Genomic DNA, 20,249 nt, shown 5'->3' on the forward strand with positions numbered 1-20,249 from the left:
CAGATCAGAACTATCTGGTTTTGGCATGCTTTCTTGTTGCCTTAAACAGAAATGTAGTTGGTGTGGAGCAAAAACGCAGCTACCGCAGATTAAAAAACGCTTTCATGTTGCCTTAAACAGAAATGTAGTTGGTGTGGAGCAAAAATGCAGCTACCACAGATTAAAAAACTTAGTTACAAATTGGTGTACACGTAAGTGTATCTCTCTTGTCCCATTCTGGTTTATCACCAGGCCCTATCTGATCATCTTTAGCTATTAAACTTCCTAGTTCTCACTGTCTAGCTCACTACATGGTTTGATAGCTTTATGAATGACTTACTGTTCAGTGAAGTTTGAGTAGAATATATAAAAAGAAAATAAAATGTGTTTTTAACAGTTTAGGTAGGCTCATCCTTGTTAATATTTTTGGTTTTCCGTTACCTTTGAAACCTTGAGGTCATTGACCTGATTTTTCATTCATTTGAGCTGATTTTTGAGTCATTCAGCTTCTTCATATGCTTGAACAAGAGGTGCGAGACTGTTTCTCTCAGCTGCAAACATTTCCTGTTATCCAGCTCCAATTTTTCCTACTGTTGTCACCCATGGCCATGTATGCTGGTGCTTTTCCAGACAACAAGGCTGCTTTTTGGCTCCTTCATTTCCTTTCCATGTGTCCTTAATTAACAGTGACACCCACAGAAGTAGCTAGAGTCCTTTAGGCAGAGCGCTTAAAATCTTGGGCTTTAAGGGAGTCACATGTAATGGAGCAGGAGAGTCTGAATAGTTGTCTGGAGAGTACAGTCTTGGATGGAAAGTAACAGAAGTGCAAATGAAAAGTTTTTCTGTTTGTTTTAGTAATTTATAGTGTGGAGTCAAACCCAAGAGATAGATTTAAACTTTAGCGGTAGGACATCTGTGGTCTGGTTTCCAACTGTAGTAGCAAGTCATTGTGGCCAACTGACATCCAAAAAGTTAAAAATACTATTGCAATATTTTTGCATGTGGTAAAGGAAAGCACACTGGTTTAAAAACTAATCTTACCATCTGTGATACTTCAACATGGAGGACATTGGTTACAAATTTCTGTATGTTTATTAAAGGTCTGATTCTTTCTTTCTCTCTCCTGCATTTTCTGCAGCTGTTTCTATCAATATGGAGTAAGTGTAAGTGAGAGTAAAGTACTGGTAAATCGGAATAGAGGAGTTCTAAATCCACTTTTTACAAATGTAGTAAATTACATAGGGCAGAAGTGCACCCACCCCCTTTCCTTATCTGTGCTATCTTTTAAACACATAATTTAAACTTGCACAAATCATAAAGGTCATTATTGCTGCAGTGAGTGGAAGACAATAAGGCATGCCTGTTCGTCTGTCTGGTAAACAATTCTGGAAAAAATAGCAGTTGAGAGAGGAGGTGATGCCTGCTTTTGGAGACAACATACACAGTAGTCCTGGCAGAGTTCTAACTGCTACTGGTTCTGGTTTTGGTAAAAACAGATAATTACAGTAGGTGGTACTGGATCACAGAGCTCTTCAGGAAGACTAAATACTAGGTGTCTGATTTGGAATATGAAAGAGCTATACTTAGAATAAAAAGTTCAAGATATTGCTTGCATTTTTCTGTGATTGCATTCAGAATGTTTCCATGTCTAGTGTGATCTCATTTTATTTAACTGAATTGCCTTGTTTCATGCAAGAAGATGAAAACTCAGAAAAGAAGTAGTGAAGAAAAAATAGCTGAGGAAGTCATGCTGTCCATTTTAGATTGTGAAGAGTCATCTACATTTTTCAAGTGGAGAAGTTTTTTAAAATTTTCATCAATGTTGGTGTTCCCCATCCAGAAGTTTGTGACTTTTATATGTCCCTAATGGCTTATAGATATTTAGCTGAATGACAATTAGTAAGGGAGCTATGTTGATCTGTTTGTGTTCTTTTTGACATATCAGTCAATAGTAATAAAAAAACTGTAAGATCAATTTCAAAACCTCTTAGCAACCACATAAAAAATAACAACTGCATTGATTTCTCTGATAATTGTCCTGGAAGAATGGTAGGAACTCAATGGTACAAACATAATTAAATGCATTTATCAATAGACTATGTGTTGGATACTCTAGCAGCTTCTAGCTGCACTAGAAGCCTACAGTAAGATGCTGTCAGTGGGGGGTCTAAATGTAAACTTTCATGGCCTCTTTCACAGATTGGTGGAAGTGGAGAAATCATGAAAATAGGAGAGAAAACAAATATTGCAGAATACCTGTAGCAAAAGGCGGACATTTGAAAGGAAATGCAAGAGTAATGTCCCCTTCATTAATCTAGCAAGTTCCTTAAAAGGACGTGAAACACAGTCTGTTGTACATATGTTCTAGATTTTATAGAAGAGACTTTGTGAGAAATTTTTTTCAGAGCCTGCTGGGATATAGTCAGGATTATGGCAATTTCCCATAAGAACATGTGTTTACCAGCTCCAGCTTCCTTTTGAAACACTGTAAAGAATTGTTTTCATGAATAGGTTTGGGTTGTGTTTTTTTTTTCTGTTTGAACAGGCAGAACAAACAAGATATCTTGGTCATAACGAGCAGCATAATGAAATGATAAGTACATCCTAATTGCAGCTTGTTTATATCATGATTACACAAACAATTATTATGATAGGTATTTCTGTTTCTACACACCCTAAAAAGTCTTTAAGCAGCATTGTCTCTTTTTTGTTCTTTTCTCTGTTAAATACTTAAATATATAAGAAGGACTCTAAAATGAAAAAACATTGAAACCATGCCAACCTGTAAAAATGTATATAAATGCAAAATTAGTCTTGATCTCTGCCTTGGGTTTAGTTTTCAGCGTTGGATATCCTACATTACTAGCATTATGATATCCAGTGTTTGAAATGTAAACTTCCTTTTATTAAGTTTCACACAAATTTATAAGCTAGCAAAATAATAGAAAATAAATGCTTAGGGAAAGAAGTCATTGTTAACATTAACAGCCACCAATACTAGTCTATACATCTCTTTAGAGATCTGCTTGGAAGAATCCCATGGGTTATAGCCCTGGAAAGAAGAGGATTCTGAAAGCACCTGTTGATATACAAGGATCACCTTGAAGCTCAAGAAAAGTCCATCCCAACAAGCAGGAAATCAAGCAAAGGTGGTAGGAGTCAGTCCTACTTGGGGCATGGATGAGCCAGGAGCTCCTGACTGAACTCAGACAGGAAATGTACAAAAGGTGGAAACAGGGGCAGGTGATCCAGGAGCAGCATAGAGTTGTTGTCTGATCTTACATGGATAGGATTAGGAAAGCCAAGGCTGACATGGAGTTGAATCTGGCAAAGGATGTGAAGGGTAACAGGAAAGGCTTCTACAAGTACATAAATAGCAAAAGGAAGACTAGGTAAAACATGAAGCTGTTGCTGAACGGGGCAGGGGAATTGGTGACAGAGGACACAGAAAAGGCCAAGGTACTCAATGTCCTATGTCAGTCTTTACTGGTATGACAGGCTGCAGTAATCCCAGGCACCTGTGATCGGAAGGAAGGTCTGGAGCTCGGAGGACGAGGAGAAGGAGGAGGAGGAGAAGAAAAAGGAGGAGGAGGAGAAAGAGTAGGAGGAGAAGGAGGTTATGGAGCACTTAAACTGGACACACATAAGTCCATGGGCTGAACTCGTGAGTGGTGAGTGACAAGGCTGATGTCATTGTGTGACCACTCTCGATTATCTTTGAAAGGTCATGGTGATTGAAGACTGGAGGAGACAAAATGTCACTCCTGTTTTCAAGAAGGACAAGGAGGAAAACCTGGGGAAAAACACACTGATCAGCCTCACTTCAATTTCCACTAAGGTGATGGAGAGAATCTTCCCGCAAAGCACTTCCAAACACATGAAGTGTAAGTAATCTGGAGTAGTCAGCATTGATTTATGAAGGGGAAACAATGCATAACCAACCTGACAGTGTTCTACAATTAGGTGACTATCGGACAACAGGAGAGCAGTGGATGTTGTTTACTAGGACTTTTGATGCTGTCTCCCATAACATCCTTACAGACAAGCTGACAAATGTTAGGTGAAATAAGTGGAGAGAGAGATGGATTCAAAACTGAGTGGCTGGGCCCAGAAGGTTGTGATCAGCAACACAAGGTCTAGTTGGTGGCAAGTCACTAGTGGTCTACCCCAGCAGTCAGTACTGGTGCCAGTACTGCTTAAAATCTTCATATTAACAGTTAAACAGACCTGGACAATGGGACAGAGTGCAGTCTCATTAAGTTTGCAGATGATACAAAACTGGGAGGAGTTGTGCTGCCATTCAGAGAGATGTGAACAAACTGATGGACTGGGCCAGGGGGAATCACACAAACTTCAACATAGGGAAATACAAAGTCCTGCATCTGGGGAGGAATAAACCCATGCTCCAATACATGCTGGGGGCCAGCCGGCTGGAAATAAGCTTTGCAGAGAAGGACCTGAGCGTCCCGGTGGACACCAAGCTGACCATGAGCCAGAAATATGGCCCTGTGGCAAAGACAGCCAACAGCCTTCTGGGCTGCTTTAGGGAGAGTGTTGCCAGCAAGACAGGTGGTCCTTCCTCCCTATTCAGCCCTGATGAGGCCATGCCTGGAGTACTGGGTCCAGTTCTGGGCTTCCCAGTACAAGACAGATGTGGACTTACTGGAGCAAATCCAGCACAGAGACACAAAGATGATTAAGGGGCAGGAGCTTCTTTCATATGAATACAGGCTGAGAGAGCTGGGACTGTTGAGCCTGGAGGAGAGAAGGAGGGTCAGGAGAATCTTACCCATGTGTGTGAATACCTGATGGGATGGAATGAAGAAGAGGGAGCAAGGCTTTTCTCTATGATGGCCACTGACGGGACAAGAGGCAATGGGCACAAAGTGAAACACACGAAATTCCATCTGAACACAAGAAAACACTTTTTTACTGTGAGGCTGGTCAAACACTGGCACAGGTTGCCCAGAGACATTGTGGAGTCCCCATCCTTGGAGATACTCAAAACCTGACTGGATGCAGTCCTGGGTTTAACCTGCTCTAGCTGACCCTGTGAGAGCAGAGGGGTTGGACTAAATGATCTTATGTGGACCCTTCTGGCCTAAGACATTCTGTGCTTTAACCTCAACAACTCTGTGCTATTTTGGGGGGTAATGTTGATTTATCTGTGAGTTATTTCTGAGGATATATAAAGATGTTAAGAATGTCTTTGCTCATTTTTTCATTTTTTTCCCTTGTAAAAATGAATTTTCCTTTTCTGAAAATTGATTTTTTTGATGGAAAAATGTTTTTGAAATTCAGTCTTTGCTGTTAAAATTTCTGCTTTTAAGTGCACTGTTTGCCTCAAGCATCCAATTTTTTTAAACCATTGGAACATTTCATGTGAGAAAATGAAGTATATTTCATGAGGAAGATACTGATCTTTTCTGTGAGTGGAAAAAGTGGCCCTTTCATACCTGAATGGTAAAAACGTCACACTTTAAGTAGCTTGGGTTTTTTTGTGACTATTTCATATACTATGGGATGACTAGTTTTTAAATTTACAAGTAGATAATTTAAAATGGACATTAGTAGTTCTCCTGTAACAGGGATTTGAGAACTATTATTCTCTACATTAAGCAGAAACACTTTGTAATTTTAGAGTCACGGTGTCACAAAATGTTTAGTGGGAAGACTGAACAAATTAGTTTTGATAACAAGCCATAACTGGAGATAACATCAGGTTAAGTACATATTCATAGAACAGTTTAGAGGAAGAAGCAGAATCTCGTTACCATTTAGAGACCATTTTTAAACAAGTGAAGGGAGCAGCCATCATGCCCAAATAGGGTCAGCAGCTGGCAGGAAGTAATACTCCACAGCTTAGATAAGTGGGGTGAAAGTAGCAGTGGAAATAAGTAGTACTACGGGATATTTTAGACACTTGTCTAGTTTAATGCCCCTCTGTTGTCTCTAGATCACTACAAACAGTGGCATTATAGAAATCAGTTACGGTAATGGAACAGCATGTATTCTTGCTGTGTAGTCTAGTGACGTTTCTGTCAGGTCTTTCCCTCCATTTATACATATATGTACATTTGTCATTTACAGAGGGGAGGGGTTTGATCTGGTTTTGATCTGCATGTTGGTGAGTCTTAAAGCCCATAAAAAGAGTTAGCTGGTGTGAAATAACTGAAACAGTTGCCATATAAGCTAGAGTACAATGAAGTAAGCGTATTAATTTTGCGTGACTGTAGGGTACTTGATGTTAAGAGCAAATAGCCTTGTAGTAGTTCAAAGGGAATAAAAACATAAAGTAATCAAATACAGCCAATGAAATATCTCTTTTTCAACAGATCAGTTGACCTCTTATTTGTTTTGATCCTGTCATTAATGTTAAGCAGGCAATGCATTAGCTTTTGTTCAGTGCTTGAATCATGTATGCTGTTTCAGTTTTAAAATAACAGCTATTAATTTCCAATTCCAAAGGTTTCTCCTTCAAGGTTAATTGAAGCAAACAAGTTTATTTTTCTAGGCCTCATTCCAGAATGCTCAAGTGCATATGTTCTGGCTGAGTGCTTGGAGTCCAGTTTTCTTTATACTTGAATCTTCAAGGAAACATGAAACTGTGGGGTGGAAAGGATGGTTTTATTAGGAGAAGTCTGGGGTGGTTTGCAGTGAGCAGATGTCTTTCAAGTTCTGTTACAGTAAAAACCACTCTTCAGTTAGTCAGATCACTCAGTAGCCTAAATATTGATTCCTTTTTATTACGTTGCTGTTTTCTTTTCAAATGAAGAAGTAAAATCACTCTCTTTTAATATTAAATGTAATGGTTATTCATGACAGCACTAAATGGAGTAGTATTTGGAAAAGCAAGAAGGAGGTACTTCCTAACAGCTAAACAGACACTCCTTGCCTTAAGGTGGGTGACATCTTAGTCACACAGATATTAATGGCAAAGCTTGCTTGTATTTTACTGGAGCTCAGAAGTCATCCTTGGAGTAACACTTCCCTTTTGCAGTAAGTTATGTGGAGTACTATTCAGTGTGCTAAAAAAACCCCAGCAAACATGAGGAAATGTGTCTTAGTAAACATACTTTTATCTTCACTCTGTGCGTCTTGACATACATATTACTTACAGACTACATAGTGTCAGTCATTGTTAAAACTACTAGGTGTCAAAATGCCTCAAGTTGTGATGAATTTTCCATGCAATTCATGGGGGTAGAAGAAAGCGTAGGTGAACCATACATTATTACCTACTTCCACATGACTTCATTGAAATCATAGAATCATAGAATAGTTTGGATTGGAAGGGACCTTTAAAGGTCATCTAGTCCAACCCCCCTGCAATAAGCAGGGACATCTTCAACTAGATTGGGTTGCTCAGAGGCCCATCCAGCTTGACCTTGAATGTTTCCAGGGATGGGGCATCTACCACCGCTCTGGGCAACCTGTTCCAGTGTTTCACCACCCTCATGGTAAAAAATTTCTTCCTTATATCTAGTCTAAATCTACCCTCTTTTAGTTAACACCATTACCCCTTGTCCTATTGCAACAGGCCCTACTAAAACGTCTGTCCCCAGCTTTCTTATAAGCCCCCTTTGAGTACTGAAAGGCCACAGTAAAGTCCCTGGAGCCTTCTCTTTTCCGGGCTGAACAACCCCAACTCTCTCAGCCTTTCCTCATAGCAGATGTGTTCTATCCCTCTGATCATTTTTGTGGCTCTCCTCTGGACTGGCTCCAACAGGTCCATGTCTTTTTTTGTACTGGGGACCCCACAGCTGGATGCAGTACTCCAGGTGGGGTCTTGCCAGAGCAGAGTAGACGGGCAGAATCGTCCCCCTTGACCTGCTGGCCACCCTTCTTTTGATGCAGTCCAGGATACGGTTGGCTTTCTGGGCTGTGAGTGCACTTTGCCAGCTCATTTCCCTTAAGATTCCATAGGTTTGCTTTATATACAAGCAGTATGGATGAATATGTGATCTTGAGGTCTAGGTAGATGAGTAGGAGTTCAATTCTGTTTGGCCAGAAACAAATACATTTGTTCTTATCTAAAACCAGCACTGAAAGTGCATTGACTTCATTAGGAGCAGAACTGGGCTCAGTATTTGTGCCTCTTCAGGGCTGCTGGTAGATTGTTTCTGCACGTCTGGAATGCAGAGTTTTTCTGAAATTAAATTTTAAAAATAGCATCTTTTGGTCTTGGAAAATTGTTGTGCTTTGCTGCATTCCTTCTTCCTGTCCTGTCAGTGTAGCTTGTGCACTGATGGTACTTGCGTGGTGATTAAAAGCAGTGCTTTTATTTTGACTTGCTTTAGAAGTATCATACTATTAAAAATTGCTGCTATGAACTTTTAAACTCGGGAAAACTTCTGAATAAATGTGATAAGGGATAAGGTAATCCTGGTCTCAGAATTCATTCCTTCATTGAAAGAAATCACATAATTTTTCAGCCTCACTGGTAACTTTTCTTTTTTTTACAATAAATTGTTATTTAAAATTCATCTTTACTTTTTAAAATCTCCCCCTGCTCCTATTGAGCCTTCCCTTTATATTTTTATATTTTAAATTTGACTGGACAGATAATTTCCCTTGCACGATATATTTTTCTTGGCTTAAATAGAATGAAGAAAAGTAAATAAAACAAAGTAGTATGAGAGGTGCTCAGTCAGTAATACACAGTCCAGACACTGAGCATGACAAGTAATAGAAAAAATGTTATTTCATGTAATTAAAAAAACACACTTTGGGAGCCCTAGAAGGTAATAAAAATTGTTTGCACAATGCATTTCAGACTGCATTATAATATCACAAACCCTTATAAGCATGACACTTTTAAGTGTCAACATAGTCTAACCATGTGTCAGGTTGTTATTTTATTTGAATGCATGAAGATAAAGTGGTATGCTTGAAAAGCAAATGAACCTCTGTTTGAGCTGCAGTATCACTCTTTGCATTCCCAAAGTCATGTGCTTGAATATTTATTGATTATATCCAAGTAATTCCCCCCTTGAAGGTAAGGAGAGTGTAAATATGAATGAGAAGCTTGGGTATTCTAAGAGTGCATGTATGTATAGAATTAAATTTAAAGTATTGCTTATGACTAGATGATCATTGTAGGTCCCTTCCAACTGAAATATTCTATTCTATTCTATTCTATTGTATTCTATTCTATTCTAGTGAAACTGCAAGCTTTCTATGTCTTTGATGCTTTCTCCTTGTGTTCTGCATTTATCACCTGCGGAGGTGCCATCTGTATTTGGTGGATAAAGTTTTTCAGTTCTGGGGATCCCCCACAAAGCTTCAAATATGACCTCTTCCAGAGTCCACTGCAGTGTATTTGCATCATGTTTATTATTTAATTGGATTACTCTTGTACCACAGAGCTCTGTTAGTAGACAAGGACACAAGCTATGCGAAAAGCCAGACAAATGTAGAGAGACTACACAATACCCATCTCAAAGAACATGTAGTCTTTAATATGAGACAGAACAGAGCTAGGCACCGGGGAGCATAAGAAGTAGTAAGAGGTGTGACAGCTGGAGAAGCAGTGGTGTTAGCCCAGACTAGCTTTGCTAGAACCCAGTGGCCAAGCTTTCTTGCCATTCAATAGTCCAGCTCTCATATCCCCTAATGCTGGCAGTGCCCTGAACATACTGTAGTGCTTTCCTTATATGCATAGTAGATAGTGTTACAAGGCCAAATTAATTTTTGGTAGAACTTCACTCTTAGTGTTGAATATGAGGATGGAGGAACTGAATTCAAAGTTCTAGATATTTCCTACTGCTGACAGATGGTGTGCTTTCCTGAACTGTAGATTTTAATTGGGTGCTGGGCTTTCCACTGCCTGCTAAATACATTTAACATAATGTAACATTACACTGTTCTATTTGTTTGAAAGTGAAAAAACTTGGGTTTATGCTCTTGGTATTTCTTAATGTTAGGGAATGAAATTCAGATGCTCACCAGATTTCAAGCATTACTTGAAACACATACTGTGTGCTTAAATTAAAGATTTAAAGTCTTCCCTTTCTGTCCATGAATCTTGTTCATCTTGAGCTACTATAGCCTCTGATGCCTAGGAAAGGGCAATATGTTATTTTGTTATCTTAGACCTATAATTGTAAAATGTAACCTTATCCCCTAATTAAAAAAGCAACCAACATGGCATTCTGACATTTAAAGCCTAAATCTTTAATATTAACTGTGCTTAAGGAAACAGCATTTTGCCAACCACTATAGAAGTATTTACATCTGATTTACTTTATATTTGATTGAAAGTTTAAGTAAATCCCCAAATATTTTGGTTTAGTTGTTTTGAGATGTGGAAAATAAAATCCCATGTGGCATTTAGCAGGATTTCTTAAGAGTTACAACTGAAGTAGACATTTAATTGACAGCAGATCTTTTTATTGTTATTTGTTCTTGTTATTTATGTATCCATAAATAATCAAAATTATGCATTCTCAATTAGTTGTTTTGGTTTGGCTCAATAAAGGACATTTCCCCTGTGCTCCCTCTTGGATTTAGTCTTTCACATGCAGCACTGAGACTGTTTATGACTGAGGTACTGGATCACACTCCTTTCGAAGCTACCGAATCTGCTAAAGCCTTGTTGCAAAGGGGTCACTACAAATCTGCTATGCTGTTTTTTATTCCATGGTTTTGCACTGGGCAAACATAACAAGAAACTGAACCTGATGCTTGCTTACTTTCTGCCTGCCACACCAGTCTCTTCATTCACTCAGTTAATTAACAGACAGCAAATGCTTACCTGTGTGGACTTGTTCTTGCCTGATGTGCATTAGTAAGGATAAGGCAATGGCCATTGTCTTCACAATACAAAGTCAGTGTCAGGACTGGCTTTTAAAGCATTCCTGCCATTCCACATTGAGTCTTCTTCATCCTCAAAAGACACACCAGCTCCTAGGGATCATTGCTGGTGTAAGTGTTTTTTAAGACTGTGGCAAGACAAATCCAAGGCTTGATCTACCTTAAAAAAGAAATTTGTGAATAATGTAAGCATTTCACCTGTAGGTAATGCATGCCATCAGTCTAGAGTGGAGTTTTAGTGTATGCAGAAATTGAGGGATTTGTTCCCTGTATCTAATACTTCATTGCTTTTTAAATTATTATTATTGTACTGGGAATTGCTTTCTTTGCCCCTTTTTTTCTTCATTCACTTAATTTTGACCGTAACAGGATTCGAGTTCAGACAACTAGTTTTATCTGAGAAGGACAACAGCAGAGGAAGTCTGTGTTTTGGAAAAACAGTAAGGATTATTGCTGCTGATTGAAGAGGAGAAGTTTTGAGGGGGGTGTGTGTGCTTTATTTTACAACCTAATCACTACTTAGTATCTGTTGCAATGCAACATATGCAGTATGTTATTATACTGATACTACTATTACCACTTTTCTGTGTGGTAATTTTTAGCCAGATGATTTCTCCTGGGGGAACTGCTTCATGAAACTTTAAAACCCACTTTTTCTTCAATATATATGGGTCATGTTTATGCAGTTTACTTCTTTTAGCTGTGAATTCTGAGAGCAAACAGGATTCCTTTTATCTGTATAAAATGTATGTATGTGTGTGTGTCTCTCTGCAAGCCAAATTGCCAGACAAGAAATGCCCATTTTTGGGTTAAAATTTTGTGGGATATTTAATGACTAGCTTCTGAAATACGGTTAGGAAAACTGATCAGTTAAATGTCAGACATTTCTGCTGACAGGCTAGAGACAGTCATCTGTATTGCTTTGGTATTGATGCTGGAAATACATTATTCATCTTGTGTCATCCATTGCTGGCAATTACAATTTTGGTTGCAATTATTTTTACCTTGTATTTGACCAGTTGTGCTTATGATCTGCCCGTGAATGCCATTCAGATTGTTTATACTTCTGCTGATATGCTGGATTCAGCCATTTCAAAGGTCTCGAAATAGTCACAACTCTGAGTACTATCCTTACCATATGGTTCGCATTATACATGGTGTAGTTCTACTAAGTTAAATTGTATCAAAAAAAGTGCACCTCTTGAACAAGACTCCAAGTATAGCCATGGGAAATCTTATTTGGTCATAGGATTTGTCCTGAGTTGCTGTCCAGTTTTACCTCATCGAGAAAAAAAAATTAAAATCTTATAGCAAACAGAATGCATGAGTCTCTTGCCCTTTCTTTATATATAACTGAACACTGTCTTCAGAAAGATAAGTTTTCCATAGAGAAAATTTGTTTGTTTTGGTTACCAACTTTCTCTTCAGACTTTGTGTGTTTCATAGTCTTTATGTTTTGACAAGACAGAAGATAACATTTTGGGGCAGTAATGTTGCAAGACTGTGGACTGGCATGATGAGTTTTGTACATCTCTAGGTGAAATGCAGTTCTTTCATCAGCCATGGATGGATGCAGCATTTTTTTGCCTCAATGGCTTCTTGCAATATAGAATTAAGAAGTAAGTTCAGAAGGTTGAGATCTTTTTGTTCTAAAATTTTGAGATATGTGGTAACCAGGAATAGTATTATTTTGTTAAAGCTGTGGAGTTTTTTTACCCGAATAAATCAGTTTTAATTGCAAAAAACCACACTTTAGGTCACTTCTTGATTCTGGCTTTTTATATGGCATGTTTAGAGTAGGTTTATTTATCTCTTCCATTGATTTTTAAACATACTGTGTGGGGTTCTTTTTAATCCATTGAATTCCAGAGAAAAAGTGAAACTCAGTGAAGTTTTGGGTTGTTTTTAGGCTATTTGTATGTGATACGGTCCATATATGTCTAACCTTTAAACTTTTGTATTTTCATCCTCATTCTTACTTCATATATGTATCATTTTAAGGAATGACACTGGGTAGATTCTACAGTCCTGTAATTTGTGTAGGACAGTACATGTACAGTTGGCATTTATCTTGCTTCTAAAACTGACTTAATAATTTGGTTTGCGCTGGTATCAACAGTCACAGTGATAAACTGACAGCTTGTCTTTACCTCTGTGGAGGGACACTGTGATGGGTTGGTGTTGGCTGGCTGTCAGATGCCCACCCAGATGCTTTCTCATTCCTCCTCCTGAACAGGACAAGGGGGCAAAATAAGATTAATAAGTTCATGGGTTGAGATCAAGACAGGGAGCTTGCTCACCAATTACCATCACAGGCAAAACAGACTCAAGAAAACTAATTTAATTTACTGCTAATTAAAAATAGAGTAGGATAGTGAGAAACAAAAAAAAAACCCACCCAACATACACCTTCCCTCAGCCCCTCCCTTCCCAGGTCCAACTTCACTCTTTTGTTCCCAACTCCTCTACATCCTCCTCCCTGAGTGGCGCAGGGGGACGAGGAATGGGGGTTGTGGTCAGTCCATCACATATTGTCTCTGCTGCTCCTTCCTCCTCACACTCTTCCCCTGCACCAGTGTGGGTCCCTCCCATGGGCTGCAGTCCTTCATGAGATGCTCCAGCATGGGTCCCTTCCATGGGGTGTAGTCCTTCAGGCACAGACTGCTCCAGAGTCGGTCCCCCGCGGGTTCATAAGTCCTGCCAGAAAACCTGCTCCAAGTGTGGGCTTCTGTCTCCGTGGGTCCACAGGTCCTGCCGGAAGCCTGTTCCAGCACGGGCTTCCTATGGGCATCCACCTGATCTGGCGTATGGTCCTCCATGGGCTGCAGGTGGATATCTTCTCCACCATGGACCTCCATGGGCTGCAGGGGAATGTCTGCTCTGGCGCCTGGAGCACCTCCTCCCTCTCCTTCTTCACTAACCTGGGTGTCTGTAGAGTTGTTGCTCTCACATATTCTCACTCCTCTCTCCAGCTGCAATTGAGCAGTTTGGGTTTTTTCCCCCCTTCTTAAATCTGTTATCCCAGAGGTGCTACCACTGTCACTGATGGGCTTGGCCTTGGCCAGCGGCGGGTCTGTCTTGGAGCAGGCTGGCATTGTATCTATAAGACATGGGGACAGATTCTGGCATCTTCTCACAGAAGCCAGGCCCATAACCCCCCTGCTACCGAAACCTTGCCACACAAACCCAATACAATGACGGTGCACTTTGCCACAAGTAGGCTGTCGTGTCACCTAAATGCAACACATTCAAGCATAACCCTTAAAAAAATATACTGAAATTCTATATTTCTGTTAGGAAAGCAAAATCTCTAATGTGGAAAAGAATCTGAAGGCTTGAATGTGTCATGTTTTTTCACAACAGCTAATGCCTTTCATTGCAAGGATTTCATCTGATTTTAGTGGTTCCCTCTAAGAATAAACTTAGCATTTGGGAATTGTGCAAAATGAAAAGCTTCTGATTAGTGTCACATTATACCCACTTCTGTTTCCTCATATCAGGTTGGACTGAGGGCCTTATACTGTTTTTACCTTTTTGTAGCCATCTCCTTTCCCGCTGCTTCACTCAAGTCTAACAGTGAGAGCCAATAATAGGTAGCTGAAGTTGTTCTTACATGCTGCCTTCCTCCCCAGTTTCTCGTCCCCAGGAGTTCCTTCCTTCTCATGTTGCAAGAGAAATATCGTAATACATTAAACAACAACAACAACAACAACAAAAGTTTGGAGAGGTTTATTCATACCCATTTAAAGAGAAAATTATGCTGAATAGTCCTTTACCTTCAGTAATTTGGTGAGAAATAAAAATGCGCTTTTCCAGCTCTTTCAGCTTAAAACTGTAGATTTGCCTTTTGGTTCTTCTTCTAATAACTTTTCAAGAACACATGTTGTGCTGGTTTCATCTGGAATAAACTTAATTTTCTTCATAGTAGCTAGTATGGGGCTACGTTTTGGGTTTGTGCCAAGAACAGTGTTGATAGCACAGGGCTGTTGTCGTGACTGCTGAGCAGTGCTCACACAGAGTCCAGGCCTTTTCTGCTTCTCACCCCACCCCACCAGCCAGCAGGCTGGGGGGGCACAAGAAATTGGGGGGGACACAGCTGGGACAGCTGACCCCAAATGACCAAAGTGATATCCTGTACCATATGACGTCATGCTCAGCAAGTAAAGCTGGGGGAAGAAGAATGGGAGGGACATTCAGAGTGATGGTGTTTGTCTTTCCACCTAACTGCTATGTGTGATGGAGCCCTGCTTCCCTGGAGGTGGCTGAACCATGGAGCCTGCCCATGGGAAGTGGTGAATGAATTCCTTGGTTTGCTTTGCTTGTGTGTGGCTTTTGTTTTACCTGTTGAACTGCCTGTATCTCAACCCACGAGTTTTCTCTCTTTTACCCTTCCAATTCTCTCCCCCATCCCACCACAGGGGGAGTGGGCAACCAGCTACATGGTGCTTAGTTGCTGGCTGGGGTTAAATCATGACACTCCTTTTTGGCACCCAACATAGGGCTTGAAGTGGTCAAGACCACTTGAACCAGGTTTGACTGGAATGTGCTAGATCAAAATTATAGCTGTTATTGCTGCTTAGCTATTAATTGGCAGGGTCCTGTACTTGCCATGGGGCTTGCTTCTGTTACTGTATATTGGAGTCTCGTGGCCATTAGTGGCTGCTTTTTGCTTTCTCTGCCTGCTGTGCTGCTGTACTAGACAGGCTGGAACTCCAGTGTGAACTCGAGTTGAAGGGACTGTGATGAGTGGATGAGTCCATGTGGGAGTAGAACACTCCAAAGCATCCATGGCCATGGTTATGTCTGTGCTGCAGCAGGTACCATGGCCATGGTTATGTCTGTGCTGCAGCAGGTATACCTTGGAAGGGATTGTGGCCCAGGGATAAGTCCACACTGGAGAAGGTACACCTCGAAGCATCTGTGGCTGTGGATAAGTCCATGCTGCAGCAGGTATACCCCTGAAGAGGGTGTGTGGTGCTTAGTTGCCAGCTGGGGTTAAACCGTGACAGATGTCTTAGGATCAGCTTTGTGCTTGGGTGGGGTGTTATGAAGGAGATTAATGACTGAGGTTTTGTTTGCCAATAAGTATAACACCTGCAGAAAAGCATTTTCTTCAAACCCCTTGTCCTAAGACACTCTTAACTGCATATGAATGTTTCACACAGTGATTTTATTTAGACCTACACAGCTAAATTCATTATTCATAAACATATTTCTTGGCAGTTGTCATATGAATAAACTGGGCTTGTATTATTTTTTTCCTTTAAGCATTTCCTTTTGTTATGTACAAGTGCTAGAAAGATTTAATTTGCTTCCATAATAATACTTAAGACTTAAGTAGTGCTTCACATTATTTAAAAATGCATTATGCTTTTCTTTTTCAGCTTCCTTTAAAACAGCTTTCTTTCCACTTTTACTCCTGTTATGCTTGTCTGTAGTGATAATGCAAACCTTTATGCTAGTCAGGATTAAGAAAGTAATGAGAGTTTTATTGTCTTTGGTCTTCTGATTGTTTAAGCACCAATTTACTCAGAATTACATATTGACTTTTCCAGCCAAATTTCTTGCTTGCAAGAGAATTTTCTCTTCTTTTTCCCTTACTGTGAGAAAGTGGTTAAGGCCCCTGATAATCAGTGCACACTGATGTAATTCTGGTTTTGCCTTGGTTACTGCTTTGGGGGAAGTGCACTTGCAGGCTGAGGAGAGATAAAACATCCATCTGTAAAGCACTGACTATATTGTTTGTTAGTCTGCTTGTAAATTGAGATAAGGTGTGATAGGATTTTGTTTCTGTGCACAGCATGATTCTCAGTTCTTTTCTGCCTTCTTGAGCAGAGGAAAACTATAGTAACAGAAGTTGCTGTGTTCAGGCCAGTAAAGTAATAGCATCCTTAACAGAAGTTACATCATTAACACAGCTATGGTTGCAGGGTCATGAGGGTGCTCAACAGCTTAGGTCTTTACACCTATATTGAACTTCTGGAAGGATTGAGTGACTGAATCAAGTATTTTTGACTTCCAGTTCAAGTACCACTTAGCTATTCTCCCTAAATATTGAAATGGCTTCTTCATGATATGCAGAGTAGAGATAGCAAATCATATTTAGCTTTTAGGATTAAGTTATGAAAGCCTACTATACAAGTTAAATGTTTTCAGTAATCTAGCAACTATATTAAACCATTTCTGTGTGGTTTTGACTCTTTAGTAGACAATCCATTTCTCTTTTCTTAATTAGGTCTTTACTACTGTGCTGACTCACCCAAAATGTCCATAGAAGAATAATGGAAGCCCCTGAATACCTTGATTTGGATGAAATAGATTTTAGTGATGATATATCGGTAAGTACAAATCTTATTTTATTTGTTCAAGTTGAGACAATCTTGGATATCTCAATCCTGATATAACAAGCAACGCTATTTTTAGAAGCCACACTCCCTTTTACCTCATATATAGGAACGTTTAAATAGGTTGAATCTAGAGTAAAATAAGGTGGTTTTGTAAGGGAAATCTCTGATAAGCTTGGAAGGAAAACTTGATTCCTTCAGGTAGTAAAAATGACTTGCAAATCAAATTAATAAATGTGGTTTATTTCTCGTTCTTTATCTACTCTCGTCTTGAATGAGTTATATGAACTCTAATGTTAGCCTTAAAAAACACAATAATAAGTTTACCTTTTTTTAAATTGAATGTATTTCAGTTGTAAAAAACCTCCCTCCTCTCTCATGTCTCAATTGCTCCTTTTTTCATGTAAGTTGTTACTCTGCTCTTTCCACCAGTAGCCATCTCCAAATACAGCAAGATTTTATCAATAGGTGTGATGTAGCTACCTGTGACATGGTAGAGTACAGAAAGAAGCAGAAGGACTTCCAGGGGTTCATAGACAGCACTGATCCTTAGTGTCACAACTAAACCAACTGCAGCTGTAATTGAAAGCAAAAGTACTGTTCATCTACATTGTTAGTGGTTCTTATAGGAAGCACTGATACAATATATTCTATTACTCATAATAATACTTCTACTGCTAGTGTTTCTGGGTTTTGTGTAAGAGGTTTGCTAATATGGTGAATGCCTGATTAACAATGGACTTGAATACATAAATTAAATCTGCTATAAGAAAGTTTATTAATTCAATTTACAGGTCAAAGAAATTGTGCCACCATCTTCTTCCATGTTTTTTCATAATTTTATGGTTTTATGTCTTTTTTTTAACAAAGGGCCTAGTTTTCCCTTTAGCATTCAGGACTCTTGATTCATTTTAAAACATTCCAGATGCTTTATTCACAGACAGATTCCTTTTGGAGAGTTTTTTTTTTTTTTACCTACTGTAATGTTGAATTTTTATTAAAGAGGAATATGGCAAATGCCCAGGATATTACAAAAGAATGAGCCAATCTTGAGCAAATACCTTATTCTGGGCAACTTTCTTTTTATTACTGTTATATACTAGATCATGTCCTGGTATCTGTTTCTATACACAGTTTTGTAAAACTGTAAAACATAATAGATGTAACCTCTCCATGTCTCTCCCATTGTGGCTGTTGCTGCATACTGGTGGATTAGGTTACTCTTCCGCTGAACAGCTCAGGCTGCCTGTTTTAATAGGCTGTTCTTTCATTGGGTACGGAACCTTGGATAAAAAACCTGCACAAATTATAGCAGTAGCATTTTTACTCCCTGCTTTAGCAGGTAAGAGAACAAAGGATTTGTTGCCAGAATCCAGATTAACAAGAGAATTCATGGTTATTCTAGTGCTCTACTCATATCTCCCCATATACAATTTAGAGATACCTGACCTTCACATTTTATCATTAGCCTGCCATTGAAAGAGCAGCTGCACAGCATCAGCGTTAGCAATTTATATTGTTCCTGTTAGCCCTCTGGTTCTAATCCAGTGCAGAAAAGTACTGACTAAAAATAATGGCAGCAAGAAGGCTGTTAAAATGATGTACTTACAAATGTACCTGAGTTAGAAAGCCACTGTGTATAGTCCGGACCCTTGTAGACCATTTCAGCCAAAATGACCAAAATGTAATAGACGTAAAAAATAGACAGGAATTTGTTTTAAAAGGCAAATAGATATGCAAGTGGGTTTGGTTTCTTTCTTTCTTTTTTTTTTTTTTTGTTTACGTTGCATTTATACATAAGAAAATGAAACTGTGTATTTCTCCATTACCATAGACGCATAGAATGGCTTTGGTTGGAAAGGACCTTCAAAGGTCATCTAGTTCCAACCCCCCTTAGTTGCTTAAAGCCCCATTGTGGTGAGTGGACCTTGGCTGGCCACCAAGTGCCCACCAAAATGCTCTATGACTCCCCCTCCATCAACAAGATGGGAAGAAAAATATGACAAAACCTTGTGGGTCAAGATAAGGACAGAGAGATCACTCCACAATTACTATCACAGGCAAAAAAACTTGACTTGTGGATATTAATTAAATTTATTGCCAATCAAACAGCATAGGATAATGAGACACAGGAAAAAAAATCTAAAAACACCTGCCCACCACCCCTCCCTTCTTCCCAGGCTCAACTTCACTCCTGACTTCTCTATGTCTCTGTCCCGATAAGCACAGGAGGGCAGGGGGAATGGTGGTTGCATTCAGTCCATCACATGTTGTCTCTGCCGCTCCTTACTCCTCACGCTTTTCGCCTGCTCCAGCATGGGGTCCCTCCCATGGGAGACAGTCCTCCATGAACTGCTCCAGCATGGGTCCCCCATGGGGTCACAGGTCCTGCCAGAAAACCTGCTCCTGCATGGGCTCCTCTCCACAGGCCACAGTTCCTGCCAGGAGCCTGCTCCGGCGTGGGCTCTCCACAGGCTGCAGATTCCTTCAGGGCACATCCACCTGCTCCGGCATGAGGTCCTCCATGGGCTGCAGGGTGGATATCTGCTCTATCATGGTCTTCTCCACGGGCTGCAGGGGAATCTACTCCAACGCCTGGAGCACCTCCTCCCCCTCCTTCTTCACTGACCTTGGTGTCTACAAAGCTGTTTCTCTCACATTTTTTTCACCCCTCTCTTCCAGCTGCTGTTGTGCAGTGTTTTTTACCCTTTCTTAAATATGTTATCTCAGAGGTGATGCCAGCATCGTTGATGTGCTCAGATTTAGCCAGCTGCAGGTCCATCTTGGAGCCAACTGGAACTGTCTCTGTCCCACATGGGGGCAGCCCCTGGTGTCTTCTCACAGAAGCCACCTCTGCAGCCCCCCACTGCTGGTTTGCCACATAAACCCAATACAGTCATCAATGATGGCCATCCACCATTTCTCTGGGCAAACTGTTCCAGTGTCTTACCACCCTCATTGTAAAAAACTTCTTCCTTATCATCAATCTATATTGACCCTCTTTCAGTTGCCCCTTGTCCTGTCACTACAGGCCCTGGTAAACAGTTGTTCACTATTTTTCTTATAAGCCCCCTTCATATATTGAAAGGTCATGAGAAGGTCTCCCTGCAG

General features: G+C 40.0%; 1 protein-coding gene across 3 annotated transcripts in view; it reads left to right on the forward strand.

The window, feature by feature from the left end:
* SNCAIP (synuclein alpha interacting protein) overlaps positions 1 to 20,249 on the forward strand; it is a 98,361-nt gene that overhangs the window by 19,925 nt on the left and 58,187 nt on the right. For all 3 annotated transcript variants that reach the window (XM_049795713.1, XM_049795715.1, XM_049795714.1), the window contains exon 2: positions 17,030 to 17,132. In XM_049795713.1, the coding sequence (XP_049651670.1) occupies positions 17,076 to 17,132 (57 nt within the window). In that variant the 5' untranslated portion in view covers positions 17,030 to 17,075. The remainder of the gene's footprint in view (positions 1 to 17,029; positions 17,133 to 20,249) is intronic.

Source organism: Accipiter gentilis, chromosome Z (assembly GCF_929443795.1).
Source record: "Accipiter gentilis chromosome Z, bAccGen1.1, whole genome shotgun sequence".
In the NCBI taxonomy this organism is placed as follows: domain Eukaryota; kingdom Metazoa; phylum Chordata; class Aves; order Accipitriformes; family Accipitridae; genus Astur; species Astur gentilis.